General features: G+C 47.1%; 1 protein-coding gene across 3 annotated transcripts in view; it reads left to right on the top strand.

The window, feature by feature from the left end:
• The window catches only part of SAE1 (SUMO1 activating enzyme subunit 1), a 75,514-nt gene that overhangs the window by 46,570 nt on the left and 12,182 nt on the right, over nucleotides 1-16,762 (top strand). For all 3 annotated transcript variants that reach the window (XM_043598579.1, XM_043598580.1, XM_043598581.1), the window contains one exon: nucleotides 13,014-13,158. In XM_043598579.1, the coding sequence (XP_043454514.1) occupies nucleotides 13,014-13,158 (145 nt within the window). The remainder of the gene's footprint in view (nucleotides 1-13,013; nucleotides 13,159-16,762) is intronic.

Genomic DNA, 16,762 nt, shown 5'->3' with positions numbered 1-16,762 from the left:
CTTGCTGGGAGAGAAATACCGCATATCACCAGTGAGAACAGCAAAGCCTTGATGAATCAGGCAGGAGATGCTGTGCGAGGCTGGGATGGCCTCCATTTATGGGCCTTTGCTCTGCAAAAAAGAATTTCTCCTCTGTCAAGCAGGAGTGGTAGGCAGACTTCAGGGGGTGTATTTACATGGAAACAGTTCACACTCCAAGCAAGCCTTTAAGTTCTGTCTGGAGCTGGGCAGGACCTTATTAAAAAATACAAATGGTAGCCTGAGGGCAAGTACTAGGCGGGGCTAAAGGCAGAGATCTAGATGGTGGCCTCTGCAAGTCATTTCCCCCTACCGACCCTCATTGTTGGTTGTGGGTGGATTAAAGATGAGGTGTCCCAACATGCCGTCTGTGTATACACAGAGTGAATCTGTTGGAAACCAGTGCTCCAAATTGAGCTGTTAGTTTTATTCCAACCTATTTGCTGTATTCTCTTCTGCAGAGCTTTTGTCAAGTTCAAATGCTTGATTGGTGGCTCCTTTCACCTAAAGCCCCAGACAAGCACTCTGTCTGATGCCAGAGTCCAGCCAGATGCCTCCCTCCTATTCAGATGATCTTGAGTTTTCCCATAGGATTGTCTCTCGCCAGCAGCCTTCATCCGTGGCATAGTCCTATTACCAGCCTCTGCCTTCAGAGTTCCTCCTCCTAATCCATTTCCAGTCACCAGACTGATCTGTCTAAAAAGTGAAATCCTTCCATGCATCTTTTTTCCCATCAGGATGCAATTTAAACTCCCTGGATTTGGGGCGCCTGGGTGGCGCAGTCGGTTAAGCGTCCGACTTCAGCCAGGTCACGATCTCACGGTCCATGAGTTCGAGCCCCGCGTCAGGCTCTGGGCTGATGGCTCAGAGCCTGGAGCCTGTTTCTGATTCTGTGTCTCTCTCTCTCTCTGCCCCTCCCCTGTTCATGCTCTGTCTCTCTCTGTCCCAAAAATAAATAAACGTTGGAAAAAAAAAAAAAAATTTAAACTCCCTGGATTGGCATCCTAGACCTAGGACCTGCTGGCCTCTTTTTCTTTTTTAAAGTTATTTATTTGAGAGACAGTGTGAGTGGGGGAAGGGCAGAGAGAGAGGGAGAGAGAGAATCCCAAGCAGGTTCTGCACTGTCAGCGCAGAGCCTGATGCGAAGCTTGAACTCACAAACCGAGAGATCATGACCGGAACCAAAATCAAGAGTCGGACACTCAACCGACTGAGTCACCCACGTGCCCCGAGCCCTACATTCTTATTGAACTACTTGCTGTCACCCCGTGTCGTCATCCCTTCATTTCTACACACATTTCCATTCCTTCTGCCTGCAACATCCTGCTTCAGCCCTTCCCTCTTACTCTCATCGCTCAGCTCCAGCGTTACCTCCAGGAACCTAACTCCCCTTATCTGAGTTGCGTTTCCTTCCTTGGTAATCCCATACCACCCTCCTGACAACGTAGCTGACTTGACGTCTGTCTTGTGGGCTCCCTTGTCTCTTGACTGTCCTGCACAGGCCAGGTGCAGAGCCTTGGTAAATGTGAATTGATTGCTGAGGTCACCTGTCCCAAGTTTGAAGAATTTTGCTAATTCTTAATCTGTGGCTTCATTAATTTCTTTGGGTTCATGTAAAGCCACCTAGATGGTGCCAATTTGCCTAGTCTTTGTCCTTTCCCCCACTATGCCACCAGACCAGAATTAGCTGGAAGCCCCACACTTGGCTGCAAGACTGTGCCCTAAGCACGTAAAGGATTGAGAAGTGTTTGCACTCTCCTTGGACTCCCCATGTCCACGGAGCAAGCAGCTCCTGTGTCTGCTAGGAGCTGGCAAGGTTAAGGACCTCCCTCAGGGAGTTTAGGATCTTTTCTAAGGTGGCTAATCTTGGTTTGTGAATCTAGCCAGTCAAGTTTGGAGTTCGCATTTCCTTTCTCCACCAGTAGAATCTTCTCAGTCACTGAAGCATTGAAGTCTCCAGCGTTGATCTGAAGGAAGAAGTTCAGGTCCCAGCCCTGCTAGGTATTTCCTGGCCTTGACGTCAGTTCCTTCACTTAGTGGCCTCTGTAGAAATGGAGGAAAGTTTGATAACTTTATACTCCTGATGATCATGTATCCTTGAGCCTTTGAAATAGTTCTCTTTTCTCCTTTTTTAAATTGTAAAGGTGAAACATATTAGTAGAATATTCAGATACCTCAGAGGAAACCGCCATTCATTGTGTATTCTTCTAGAGCTTTTTCTTTTCTTTCTTTTTTTTAAGTTTATTTTTCAGTAACCTCTATGCCCAATGTGGGGCACATGCTTCACCAACTGAGCTAGCTGGGTGCCTCTAAAACTTTCTAGTATCTTCTACCTCATTCTTCATCTCTGTATGGATTCTGTTGCAAGGTGTCTTGATGATTTGTCAACTATTGTAGACTTCAGAAAACTTTTATTTCTTTGATCCCTCCTTCTTTAGTTCTCCCTGCCCCCACCACACTCCTTACTTATCTGTCTGCTTTTATGATATGTAATGATATGTAATTGTCTTGGTCTCTAGACCTCAGCTTGATTTGGTGATCAGTTCTCTCTCTCTCTCTCTTTTTTTTTTTTTTTTTTTTTTTTTTTAATTTTTGAGAAAAAGAGTGTGTGTGTGTGAGCAGGGGAGGGGCAAAGAGCGAAGGGGACAGAGGATCTGAAAGCAGGCTCCACACTGACAGCAGTGAGTCTGACGCGGGGCTCAAACTCATGAACCATGTGATCATGACCTGAGCCAAAGTTGAACGCTCAACTGACTGAGCCACCCAGGCACCCCAAAAGGAACTTCTTATTTTAGAACTTAACAACCTTCGCGAACCGGGTCAGAGGCAGCCATCGCTGTTTGGGCCTGGCATTCCCCAGTGGGTGTTTTGGTGTCCATCAATGACAAGAACTACTGAGGAGGAGACAGCCACAGGAAAATGAGTTCCGATAATGGGGCCAGCACTTGAGTGCTTGTTGATTTGCTGCTGTCATGACCGCAGATGTTTAAAAATAATTTGTAGGAAGGGTGAAAGAAGGAAAGCAGTGGGTTTTTTGTTGTTGTTGTTTGGGTTTTTTGGTGCCACTGCCTTATCAGTGGTAGAGAACACAGACCAGTCATTCAGAAAGGAAGGCAGTGCCATGTGAGAGAAGAGAGGTGAGGGGAAGGGCAGAGGTGACCCGTAAGTGTGGTCTGGCACCTTCCAGCCGGCAGCAGATAGTCTGGCGCGAAAACCCACCCTGGTGAGGCACCTGCTGCACTCTTCAGTCTGACAAATGGGTAGAACCCTAAGTCTGCCTCATTGGGTCGCAAGGATTAAATGAAGGCCCGGCATATATTGTGCATTCGTAATTGGTGATTAAGTGTTTCACCTGTGTCAAAATCGCGTTAAATCTTCATAATGCCCTCGTGAGAGCATGTCTTACTATGATCATCCACTTTCATATGAGGGTGTTGAGTCTTAGATAGGCTAAGTCATTTGTCCAGGGTCACCAAACCTAGTAAGTGTTCAAGCATTGCCCCCCACAGTCAGATTTTAATTACAAGGGACCCTTGAACAACACAGATTTAAAATGTGTGGGTACACTTACACGTGAAATTTTTCTCGATGAATACAGGGCGGTAGCGTAAAATGGGTTTTCTCTTCTCCGTGATTTTCTTAATATTTTATTTTGTCTTGCTTACTTTATAGTAAGAACACAGTATATAATACACATACCATGAAATACTATTGTTTATATCGTTTGTAAGGCTTCTAGCCAACAGTAGGCTATTCGTAGTGAAGTTTTTGGAGAGCCAAATGCCCCTAAACCCCTGTGTTGTTCAAGGGTCGACTATATTAGCATTACTAATAATGGCATTATGTCTGTTTTAAAAATCTGAACTTCTCAAAAGCCCTGTGACATTTCCTTATTCCACTTGGCAGATGGGAACCTGAGGCCCCTAAGAGCAGACTGTAATAATGGGCAGCATTGTCGGCGAGACCTGCCTGGTTGTCTGCTCTGCGGCCCCAGCGTCTCCCCCACCCCCGACATCAGCCTGTGCTTGAGCTCCTCTCGGGCCCCCAGCCCAGCTGCAGTTCTTGTCTGGCGCCTCCCATCTTTTCTCTGACTGTCAGACAACGGTCACGGGAATGTCCTGTGCCATCTTCCCTCGGTAAGAGCGGTTGGCAGAGAGCAGCAGATGCCCAGAGTCAAGGTCATGTGCCACTCAAGTGCTGGGCTAGAGAAAAGGCCCTGTCTCCCTGCTGCTTGTGACCAGGCAGGGTGAGTGTGAATGCAGAGGGCCCTGTCAGAACCCCTCTGTGAGTAGAGGGTGAGGTTGGCAAAGCTGATAGAGAAGGGGCCTTGCAGCGGGGGGCTGTGGGTCTCTATCCTCGCCCTCCGCATAATTTGCCTCTGCATTTGAGAATTTCTTTGTCCTTCTCTTTTTATAAGTTACAGTCTTTGCATACTGTTCTACTTTCAAAGGTGAGATTCTAGCTCAGGAATCACTTGACGTTTTTTAAAGGAGAAATAGAATATTTGGCTGGACTCGAGTTTGACTGAGTGAGTGGTTTGCATTATTCTAAACTGGTGGGCTCGGGTGGGGAGCCAAATCCATTGGAAGTGCTTTTTTTCTTGCTGACTAGCGTTTTTCCTACCTTGTCTCTATTCCCAGGAAGGCAGTGTAACATTGAGGTTCCGAGTGCGTGTGGTGGTGACCTTTGAGTCCATTGTGACTCTGAGCCTCTAAGCTTCCGTTTCCCACCTCTAGAGCAGAGTGGTGACAATTGTACCTGCCTCATTCTATTTTATCTCCACGTGGTGGATATAAACCACGTGGTGGATATTCAACCACGTGGTTGAATATAGGATATAATAGGACTTATTTTATTTTGAGAGAGAGACAGTGTGTGTGTGAGGGGCAGAGAGGGAAGGAGAGAGAGAGAATCCCAAGCAGGCTCCACACCATCAGCACAGAGCCTGACTTGGGGCTCAAACTCATGAACTGAGAGATCATGACCTGAGTTGGATGCTTAACCAACTGAACCACCCAGGCACCCGAGAACTTTTTTTTCTTTTCTTTTTTCTTTTTTTTTTTTTTTTTTTAAGATTGTGTTTTTGGGGTGCCTGGGTGCCTCAGTCAGTTAAGTGTCTGACTTCAGCTCGGGTTATGACCTCACGGCTCGTGGGTTCGAGTCCTGTGTCGGGCTCTGTGCTGACAGCTGCTTCAGGTTCTGTGTCCCCCTCTCTCTCTGTCTGCCCCTCCCCTGCTGTCACCCTGTCTCTCTGTCTCTCTCAAAAACAAATAAACATTAAAACAATTTTTTTTTAAGATTTTATTTTTAAGTAATCTCCACACCCAACGTGGGGCTCGAACTCACGACCCCGAGGTCAGGAGTCACACACTCCACTGACCAAGCCAACCAGTGCTCCTGTAGGACTTGTTTTAAACCTAAATGTTGTAAAACCCATGTGACTAAAACCTGCTTAAACATAATTTTAATAGTTGAATACTATTCCAACCTCTCAACATATATTTTATGTAACCATCCTGTCACCTAACGTGAGGTTATTTCCAGATTTTCAGTGGTATAAATAACGTAGCAGTGACCATTTATACATAATTCAGTCACTGGCCAAGGGTCACGACCCTTCATAAAGATCCTGTGAACCACATTTTCTCACGGTTTACTGAGCATGTACACGCCCACCAGAGCTCTGAGTGACAGAGCAGTGCCCTCTGCCTTCTTGCTTAAGTTGAGTAACCTTGGCCTTTAATTTGGTAGGCAAAACATGTCATCTTGTTTTCAGGTCATTTCTGAGAAGTAGCACTCTCCTTTCCTTCCCCCCACCAACAACTTCCACGCAGCTACTTCAGATGCTTTTCAGAAGAAAGTGAGACGTAAATAACAGGCAACTTTCTTTTCTGTTTTGAGCTGATATGTGATGAGGTCCTACACCGGGTTTCTCTGGTGAATGGTGGCTAGGACTTGGAGCTCTGGAGGGGCATTTCAGAGCAAGCCTGAGGCCGCTCCAGCGGTGAGCCTCTCTGGAGAGCAAGATCAAAGCACTCTGTGGCCGTGGTGACATTCAGGGCTTATGAGCATGCCCTCTGGATTGCAGGGCCTGGGGCTGTCTGGGTCCCTTCTGAGCCTCCAGCACAGCTCAGCACAAGGTGTGGGCGTGGAGTGCAGGTGCTCAGGAAATGTTTGTGGATGAAAAATGAATGAATGAATGCATGCAAATACCTACTTATAAGTTTCTGCGTTAAAGAGTGGGGTAAAAGAAGGGGGAAGTGGGGGCGCCTGGGTGGCTTAGTCAGTTAAGTGTCTGACTTCGGCTCAAGTCGTGATCTCGTGGTTTGTGAGTTCTAGCCCTGCCTTGGGCTCTGCCCTGACAGTGCAGAGTCTACTTGGAATTCTCCTTTCCTCCCTCCCTCTCTCTGCCCCTTCCCTGCTTACTTGCTCTTTCCCTCTCTCAAAATAAATAAACTTTAAAAAATGTGTGTTGGGGGGGGGGGGATAAGTATTGTGGAACTGAGCTGAGCAGATGACCAGGTGTCTCCAAAGGTAGGAAAGAGTTTGAGAGGGCCAAACTCCCAGTGAAATGTCCCTGCCTTCTCCAATCCAGCTCTGTCCCCCTCCTTTGAGCTTCATGCCCGTTGGCTGGCTTTTCTGCACCTTTAACCCTCAGCTATGGCCTTGAAAGCCAGACTTCATCTTGTTTCCCTCTTGAGGGCACATGTGATGCACTGTGTATCTTTTTTTGTTTCTTGCTGGACCTTCCAGATCTACTGTGTTTGTAAATGACATGGTAAGGAACAGATCCATCCTGGCTATCTTGAAAACTCTATTAAATTCTGTTAGTAGAAAAGCAGGCCTGGTTAGTTAGGATGTGTGAGGACCTTGTGTCAGTTGTTGTGAGCCCTCCTCTGTGTGACTTTTTCTTCCTTGGCCAAACATTGAGGCTTCCCACAGAGCAGATATTTTCTCAGTGCCTACTGTGGGGCGTGCCCTGTGCTGGGCATTAAGTAGAGAATAGTGAACAAAGCAGATATGGTTTCTTCCCACAAGCACAAAAATCCAGGAGAGGAGACAGGTGAGTCCTTGCACAAGTGAATTTATAGACGCCTGTAAAATGCCATACTGAGGTCCAAGCATCGGAGGAAAGAGTGTAGGGTGTGGAGAGTATCAGGATTGTTCAGAGCCGAGTCCCTCTAGTCTCCAGAGCTGACAGCTGAATTAGCGATGGTAATAAGAGTTAAGTGGGAGATTTCAGCGTGAAGTGTGTCGGTTTCTCTGGGGACGTGCAAGCTGGGTTTACGGAGACCGCGGAAGAGCTGCCGTTCCAGAGTAGTGTCATTTACCCAGTGCTTACGCTGCTCCCTGTGCTGTCCTGGCTGCTCTCAGGGTATTATCTTCACTTCTTAAACCCCGTAAGGGAAGTGCACTTAGGATTCCCATTTTACAGAGCAGCTTGGGGTGTTGTCACTTGCACAAGGTCACAGTGAGTGGAAAAATCGGGATCCAACCCAGGCAGCCTGGCCCCAGAGCTGTGGTTGTCACTGCTGCCGTCTGCCAATTTCAAAGCTCCTCAGGCTCTGAAGAGCAGCACGTGGATGTGCCAAGGGTGAGAACGTGCCCAGGGTCAGTGTTTGGGCCTGGTGGCCGGTCAGGACGAGATGGTTCTGCCCAGTGAGACCACCTCATTCTATCTAAGAGTGCTCTCTCAAGGCACCTTTTCTGGTTTCCACCTTTGGGTTTTTTTTCTTTTTTTGTTTTTAATGTTTATTTATTTATTTTGAGAGAGAGAGAACATGAGCACATGAGGGGCAGAGAGAAAGGGAAAGAGAAAATCCCAAGCAGGCTCTTCACTGTCAGCCTGGAGCCCCACACGGGGCTCGATTGCAAGAAATGTGAGATCATGGTTCGTGAGATCACGACCTGAGCCAAAATCAAAAGTCGGGCGCTTACTGACAGAGCCACCCAGACACATATTTGTTTATTTTTATGGAGGTGTACTTGACCTGTAATATTCTATTTTACGTTACAACATAATGATTTGATATTTGTATATGCTGTGAAATGATCACAATAATACTAGTTATTAGTATCCTTGGTATGTATTTATTGAAAGAGCAATTGACCAAACAAGAGATCTAGTGTTTTGCCTTAGAAGATAGACTGTAGGTTAGGAGGATAACTTTTCCTTTTCTTACTCGAGCTGATTTCCAGGCCATTCCTAGAGATAATGAGTCTCCACTGGGTGAGCCAGCTTGAGAACGGGTCTGTGGGAGGTTGGGGAGATGGGTCAAGGGCGTCTGGTACAGAGAAGCTTTAGGTGTCAGGCAGATGAGGTTTTTGTGTAGATGTGGCTTTTCCCCCTTCTCAGTTGAGCTGTTTTGGGGGGACAGCAATTGGGTTGGGGCTAATTTGCAACATTGACTTCACTTTTTTCCCCTATAAAAGTGTTGGTTTTTTTCGTTGGCCTTAGTGATTATGCTAAATATAATCAACCATTTAAATGTAGTAAGGAATTTGCAGAAAGAAATACAGTGATTAATAATACTGCTTTCCAAATTTCTGTTGTAACATGAATCTGATATTCTGATTCAGATTAAATGTGAGTTTGAGTGTCAATTTCTTTTTACAGAAGAGCAGTATATTCACATGTACATAATTTTTCTTTTAACATATGAAAAGGTTCTTGGTTTCTCCTTTTTGAAGTTTGCCTTTTTCCCTTACACAGGCAAGTCCTAAACTTGGGCAGAGACACTGGCCTATCATCTGTAGCAATGAATGTCATTCCCCCAGACTTTAACAACCTGAGTTAATTAAAAGGTTCAGAGGAAGTTAATCAAGTTTGGAACTCTAATTTTGTGCAGTGTTTTGATATGATTCGATGAGTCATCTTTTGGCAGAGCAGCTCTCCATCCCCGACAATATTTGATCTTGATGGAACAGTTTTATAATCTGGAAACTGGTGAGGAGGTGCTCTTCAGAAATGCAGAGTCAACGTGTGTGTGTGTGTGTGTGTGTGTGTGTGTGTGTGTGTATGTGTGTGTGTGTGTATGTGTGTGTGTGTGTGTGGCTGGCTGGCTGGCTGGCTGGCTGGTTGGCTGGCTGGCTGGCTGGCTATTTGGGAGGGGTCAAAAGCAGAACAAAGAGAGAATTTAATGAGCAAGAGCTTGTTAGGGGACAGGGTCAGTTCTGGGGCTGCTCTCTGCCCAGGACATGGGCTTCTCCCCGTCCCCCTCCACGCCTGCTGACTGGAGCGCTGACATTTGAAAAAGAGTTGAAAAATACAGCTTCTGTTTGCTTTGCTGCAAGTAAGTGGCTGGACGGACTGGCCCCCTTCCCAGAGGCCCTGAGAGGACTTCAGATGTGGTCAGTGAGGTATCTGGACGGTGCCGGCCTGCCGGCCCTTGGCCAGGCGGCCTGCACCAGGACCGGGCAAGGGGCCCAGAGAAACAGCGGGGCCAGCTGCTGGCTGCCTTTGCTCTCTTTGTGCCACATCTTCCCTCTTCCTGAGATGAAGCTAGTCTTACACTCTGAAGATTAATGGGCAAGGTTACTTGTGGCCTCTGCCTCTGCTTCTCACCCATTGAATTAAGAACTTAGAATTAATGGACCAATTGGGAGAGGAGAGGGCAGGACCCATCTGGAAAGTGCATCTCACGAAAAAGTGGTCAAATGTGGGAGTCCTCCTGAGGTTGGGGCAAAGAGCCAGACCACTTGGAACCCTTGGGGTTGTGTTCCTGATTTTCTGGCCATTTCTTCTGGATTCGATTAGGGTTAAGAAACACAGATTAGGAAGCCAGACCTTAATTGGTATTTCTGCTCCACTGCTTATTATTGGCAGTTGTGTTGAACAAGCCACTTAATCTCTTTGAACTTGGGTTTCTTTATCAATAAAGTGGGGAGCTTAATCGGACCTGCCTACCTCCCCAGGTCATTGTGGATGAGTGGTAACGCACTTAAATGTTTAGAGTAGCAGTGTTTGGCACGTTGTAGGCACTGTTTGTGCTATAGTTATCAGAATGGTGTGAACTTTGTTCCAAGAGCTGTATTGTCTAACCAGAAGATGAAAAGTTTTGCGGTGGGGTGAAAAAATTCTCTTCTCCCCGTCCCTCATGACAGTTGGTGCTTCTGTCCCAGTGACACAGAAGTGAGGGGCATTGGAGGCGGCCAGCATGGGGCTCCTGCTGCCCACCGCCCTGACGGCTGGAAATCAAGCAGCCTCCCTCAGTTTCCACACGGTTGCCACAGGGCCTGGATTGGGCAGTTTGAGCGGCCCACACTTGCCATTGCCTCTGTCATTGCTCAGGCAACACTGGTAACTCATTCTGGGTCTGTCCTTGTGTCCTCTCGGGAGTGATCGATAGGAATGATGATGACATTCAATACAGTCCGCTCAGAGTAGCCTCTGTTTTGGCCACACTAGCAAATTTCCAGATTCCTTTATCTTCACAGGACATTGTTGAAAAAGAGGTTTGCACTAAACAGGGATTTAACGGCCGCTCCTGCCATCTTCTCCACCCTGCCCCCAAATGCTTATTCTGCGACTGCATTTATTTTCTCCAAATTGGAATTCCAGCAGCACATCTGCCGAGTTCAGAGTGAGGCTTAGGTGATGGCAGGACAGTGCTAGCCAGCATCCACGTTGTCAGCAGCTCGGAGTCAGCTGCCAAGTGCTCAGGTAGAATGGAAGGTTCTAGGAGCTCTGCTATTGGAAGAGAGGAAAGGAACGATATTCAAAACAGATCCTCTGGAGTCCTTTCTTCAAAGTTCCCGACTTGCAGAGCCCCGTCCTGAGAGTGTGAAGGTTGCCAGAGAAATTTGGACCGGGAGCCTGTCTCTGAGAAAAACTCAGCCCAGGGCAGGTCGGGTCTTTCTTTTACCTGGGCCTCCATGGTTTGGAGCACTTCACAACAACCCACTTAGGAACTTCCCTCGGGCTTCGTGGGGGCCATCGGTTGTGGTTCCTGAGTCCTCGCCCCCCACCCTCCCACCCCTCCATAGGTGCAGCCTCCAGGGCCTCAGCCTCCGGGCCACAGCCTGTGCTTGGCTATCTTGCTGGTTGTCAAGCCAGGCTGCTCATCACTGAGACGGTTTGTGAGTTGAGTCTTCAGAAAACAAGTAGGGCTGGACTGATTCCTTAGTCTGGGGTGGCTTCCAAATACTTGAATTTTTACAGAGCTTCGAAGTAATTGTGTCAGTTTTCAATCCACCTTAATTTTTAGGGAAGAGCCTGTTGTACTGACGGAAAGTATAATTTGTTGACGGAGTTCACTTTTTCGGTCCGCAAATCCCCATGAGACTTGCAAGCACTTTTTTTTTTTAAGTTTATTAATTTATTTTGGGAGAGCGAGCAGGGGAGGGGCAGAGAAGGAGGGAGAGGGAATCCCAAGCAGCCTTCACACTGTCAACGCAGAGCCCCTTGGGGGGCTGCAGCTCCTGAACCGCAGGATGATGACCTGGGCTGAAACGGAACCTGGGCTGAAATGCAACGCTCAACCGACTGAGCCCCCCCAGGCGCCCCAAGGGAAGCGCCTTGGTAACTGCGAAGCCCCCTCCAGGTGTGGGTTGCTGTCCCAGCGCCCCAGGGTCCGCATGTCTCCACCCCCACTCTGAAGCAGCTTGGGTGATGCGGGAGGGGTGTTGCCCCAGGGATGAGGCCCCGGGCTGGCAGTAGGACGGCCTCAGGAAACACACAGGGGACAAGAACACCATCCACCCTGTGTGCGGTGAACATCACGGATGAGGTGCGGGGGCAGGAGAGGGTGCCGGTACTTTGATCAGTCTTAGGCTCCTTCCTGTGTCTTTTTGTTGGGGTTAAAAATTCAAACCTCATTAGGGTCTCGTTATGCAGGAGCTCTGATTTGCTGCCGTCATCTGAACCTTTCCTCTGCTTCACAAGCGAAATTAAACCTTCGTTCTGGAGGTTGACACACGAGGGAGGTTTTGTTTGTAATGACCTGGCTGTCTGATGAGTCTGAGCATTTGGCTGGCCTTTCTGGTTGAAGCAGCCCTTTGAACTGATGCCTAGAATGATGCCTCCCACCCCTGACCTGTCTTCTGGGGCATAATAGGGTCTTTTCCCTCTGCTTGAAGCTTCTCTGCTTCCCCGCCCCCCAGACTCACATACACTCGACTCAGTAACTGCTTCCTCAGGGAGGCCTTAACTGATGCCACCTACCGAGGACGTCGTATCCCCTGTTACCTTATTGTGGCACCCATCACAGTAATTTTAGTCATTTTTAAAATTATCGATTGCCTTTCTGGCTATGTTTGTGAATAAATTAAAAGTATGTTACCTTTCACTTGGCCCGCTTTTTTTTTTTTTTTTTTTTTTTTTTTTTTTTGCTAAGTTTTATTTAGGGGCGCCTGGGTGGCTCAGTTGGTTAAGCATCTGACTTGATTTCAGCTCAGGTCACGATTGGGAAGTCGAGCCCCGCATCAGGCTCTCCGGTGACAATGCAGAACCTGCTTGGGATTCTCTCTCTTCCCTCTCTGTGCCCCTCCCCTACTTGCACTCTCTCTCAAAATAAATAATAAAAAACATTTTTAAAATATATTAACAGGGGCACCTGGGTGGCTCAGTCAGTTAAGCGTCCGACTTCAGCTCGGGTCATGAACTTGCAGTCCATGAGTTCAACCCCCACGTCGGGCTCTGTGCTGACAGCTCAGAGTTGGAGCCTGCTTCGGATTCTGCGTCTCCCTCTTTCTGTGTGCCTCCCCCACTCGTACTCTGTATTTATCTCTCTCAAAAATACAAATTTTAAAAAAATTGTTTTTTAATTTAACAAAATAAAGTTGTATTTATTTAAGTAATCTCTGTACCCCACGTGGGGCTTGAACTCACAACCCTGAGATCAAAAGTTGCACGTTCTTCCGACTCAGCCAGCCAGGCGCCCCTTACTTGGCCCACATTTTAATTAATGTACCATTTTCTGTGTTTTCGTTCTCAGCATCTGTAAGCATTTGTTATGAAAAGACCTGTCTCTAACCTGCCTTTTTTGTCTTTCCAGTGCTCCTGAAGTTCCGCACAGATAAAGGAAGAGATCCTAGTTCTGATACCTTTGGGGAAGATTCTGAGTTGTTGCTCCAGATACGAAACGATGTGCTTGACTCCCTGGGTGTTAGTCCTGACCTGCTTCCTGAAGATTTCGTCAGGTTAGTCTTCGTGTCTCCCACAGGTTAGCCTGTATCGAGAACTGCCTGCTTCATTTGGGGAGATCCTTTATTAAGACCAAAAGCCCTGAGGAGAGCCTCCTTTGCTGTATTCTGCCTGCTCCCATTGACCTCTGGTAAGAGAGGTGCAGGTTGTCTTTTGTCATAGACACTTTATATTCACGTGGCTGAAAACTCAAGGCAATAGAAAATCTAGATACACTATATATATACTCTCTATATATACTCTGCCAACAGCTCAGAGCCTGGAGCCTGCTTCAAATTCTAGGTCTTCCTCTCTCTCTGCCCCTTCCCCGCTCATACTCTGTCTATTTCTCTCTCTCTCTCTGTCTCTCTTTTTCTTTCTCTGTCTCTCTCTCTCTCCCTCTCCCTCTCTCTCTCCCTCTCTCAAAAATAAACATTGAAAAAAAAATCTGTATACATTACTCTATACCTTTCTCTTTATATCATCTTTTGGGGAAGTTTCCAGATCAGTACGTAGTTCCCTCCCTTGTTTCTGCAGCTCTATGGTATTTCAACATGGGAGCACTATAGTTTATTGAACTCATCCCCTACCGACTCAAGTTGTGACCAGGCTTTTGCTATCACATAATGCCATAGTGTATGACCTTGTGAGTCGCGTTTTGTATGTGTGCAGGTGTAACTGCAGGATCTATTACTGGAAAGGCAGTGGCTGGGTCAGAAGATTGTAATTTATCATTTGGTGGCTAGTACCCCATTATTCTCCACTGGTAGCTTATCAGTCCATACCCCCAGCAGCAAAGACATCTACAGTCCTAGCACCTCACCCTTGGGCCCTGGGATGCTTTCGCCCTAGACGACCAGTCTTTTACTCTGATACTCAGCAGGTTTAGGATTTGCTTGGAGAGGTCCAGAGGGCGACTGGGTCTGGGTCCCCTTTCCAGGCAGCTCTGGGATCATCTCACTGTCATGCTTTCAGCGTCTCTGCAGGGTGCCCAAAATGCCTCCAGCTTATACCACTAGCTATGGTGGCTGTATTGGGTTTATTTAATTTAGCGGCTGTTACGTACCGGGCATTGTGGTAGTTGTCTTATGTACATGGTCTCCCTTCGCAACGACCTATTATTTAGGGGAGGAAAAGCTAAATTAAAGCTCAACAGCTAATGACAATAGCACCACGTATTGAAGATTTTCTGTGTTTTACCTACCTGTACAGCTACATGTAATTGTCACAATAATCGCTTGAAGTGTGCGTTATTATTTTTATTTTCCCATTAGTTAAATGAAGAAACTAATGCTCAGAAAGATGCAATCACTTGCCCATGGTGTTATTTTTAATTTTTTACTTTAATTTTTTATAGTTTATTTATTTATTTTGAGAGAGAGTCTGTGTGTGAGAGAGTGGGTAAGGAGCAGAGAGAGGGGGAGAGAGAGAATCCCAAGCAGGCTCTGCAATGCCAGCACAAAACCCAGTGCGGGGCTCAAACTCGGGAACTGCAAGATCATGACCTGAGCCAATACCAAGAGTCGGATGCTTAACCAACTGAGCTACCCAGGCACCCCATACTTTTAATTTATTTTTTTTAATGTTTGTTTTTTGAGAGAGCATGCATGCACGTTGAGTGGGAAAGGGGCAGAAAGACAGAGGGGGACAGAGGATCCAAAGTAGGCTCTGCACTGACAGCACAGAGCCCTAGGTGGGACTCGAACTCCTAAACCCTAAGATCATGACCTGAGCCAAAGTTGGATGCTCAACTGACTGAGCCACCTAGGCGCCCCTTGCCCGAGGTTTTAGTACGCAGCCAGCCAAAATCTCACTTCGATCTTCCACACTGCTAATTTCTGGTAACAACACAGTACTACCTTGATTTCTTTTCCACAATAGAGTATATCAGGGTTCCTCCCTTTCCTGGTCCTGACTTTCTTCACTTTGGCCGGGAACCTCATTTAGACCCTACCAAAGCCCAACCAATTTAGGCCCAGCAGTGGGCCTTGAACCACCTGCCAAGCCGTCGACCAAAAAGAGGCAGCAGTCTCCGGGGCACTTGTGTAAGGTGGCCCTGTGTGGTCGGGCTCACAACACTGCGGGCTGGGTGGCGTCCCTGTGTCCTGCTAACAGCCAGGTATGCGTCTGTTGGAGGAGGAACAGTGTGTAAGAAGCAAGTGAGTGGCGTCTGCACTGTGCTTGTTATAGGAGGAGGGGCTGGGCCACGCGGGGCCACCAAGCAAGGCCGACGCCGAGTGCCGGGCTGTGAGGATGCAGCTTAGTGACTAATTTGGCGTCTTGAGTGAAGAACGGCCTGAAAAAAGAACAGTCTGCCTGTGCATTGCAGGCCTTGCCTTCCCGAAGGAAAAAGCCACAGCCTAACCGGCTGCTGGCTGGTGTTCTTTCCAGAGTGTTTTCTTTCCCTGCCCACCCTCTTTGCAGAAACTGCCTTCCCTTGTCTAGCTCCTCATGTGCTCAGGCGCTCCCACTCTGTTGCCCTTTAAGTAAGAGGTGTCCGGTGGCCTCTTGAAGAGTGTCTGTGTGCAGGTAGATGGAGATACGGCCTGACATGGGCTAGAGACGCTGGCGAGGAAATGAGCCGCCGCCTGGCAGCTGAGCTGCCCTCACAAATTGTCCTCTGCCAGCTCTGAGCAGGGTGCACTCGCTTGAGTTGAGAGAGCTGTGCACAAGTCTCCATTGCCCTCATCTCTGCAATTTCTAACACTGTCCTTTGTTATTTATTCTCTTTCGGAGAGCTGTATTGCTTTTCTGATTATGAAAGTAACAGATGCCCCTTGCCAGGAAGTATTGAAAGGAGGAACAAGATCGCCCATAGTCCCACCCTTGAGAAGTGGCCACTGTTAATGTTTTGGGTTTCACCTCACAGACTTCTCCGTGTATTATTTATTCTAATTTTCCTTTCAATTTTTGTTTAAGTTTTATTTAAGTGATCTATCTCTACACTCAGTGTGGGACTCGAACTCAAGACCCCAAGATCAAGAGTCGTATGCTCTTCTGATTGAGCTAGCCAAGCACCCTATATTTCTTTCTTTTTCTTTCTTCCTTCCTTCCTTCCTTCCTTCCTTCCTTCCTTCCTTCCTTCCTCTTTCTTTCCTTCTTTCCTTCCTTCCTTCCTTCCTTCCTTCCTTCCTTCCTTCCTTCAAAAAAATTTTAATGTCTATTTATTTTTGAGAGAGAGAGAGAGTGAGGGAGGGGCAGAGAGAGAGGGAGACACAGAATCTGAAGCAGCTCCAGGCTCCAAGCTGTCAGCACAGAGCCCAACGTGGGCCTCGAACTCATGAACCCCAAGATCATGACCTGAGCTGAATTTGGACACTTAAGTCGACTGAGTCACTGAAACACCCCTATTTTTTTCACTTTTTAAATAGCAAAATGAGATCACACTTTCCTTACGATAGCCTTATTTTTCCAGCATGTGTTCAACCTGTTTGCGGCAAAAATACGGATCAGCAGCCTCACTTGTACTTCATGTTTCATTGTTTGATAGATAGATGGTTGTTTATATAACCATTAGTTTATTGGTGGGTATTCAGGCTGTTTATAGTTTCTCAGTATTACAAACATTTATGATGAACATTCATAATTTGTGCATGTAATTCAACTTTCGCTGTTTAAAAA

The sequence above is a fragment of the Prionailurus bengalensis genome, chromosome E2, assembly GCF_016509475.1.
Source record: "Prionailurus bengalensis isolate Pbe53 chromosome E2, Fcat_Pben_1.1_paternal_pri, whole genome shotgun sequence".
Taxonomy (NCBI): domain Eukaryota; kingdom Metazoa; phylum Chordata; class Mammalia; order Carnivora; family Felidae; genus Prionailurus; species Prionailurus bengalensis.
Note: the sequence above shows the minus strand (reverse complement) of the source record. Positions and strands in the feature narration are given on the sequence as shown.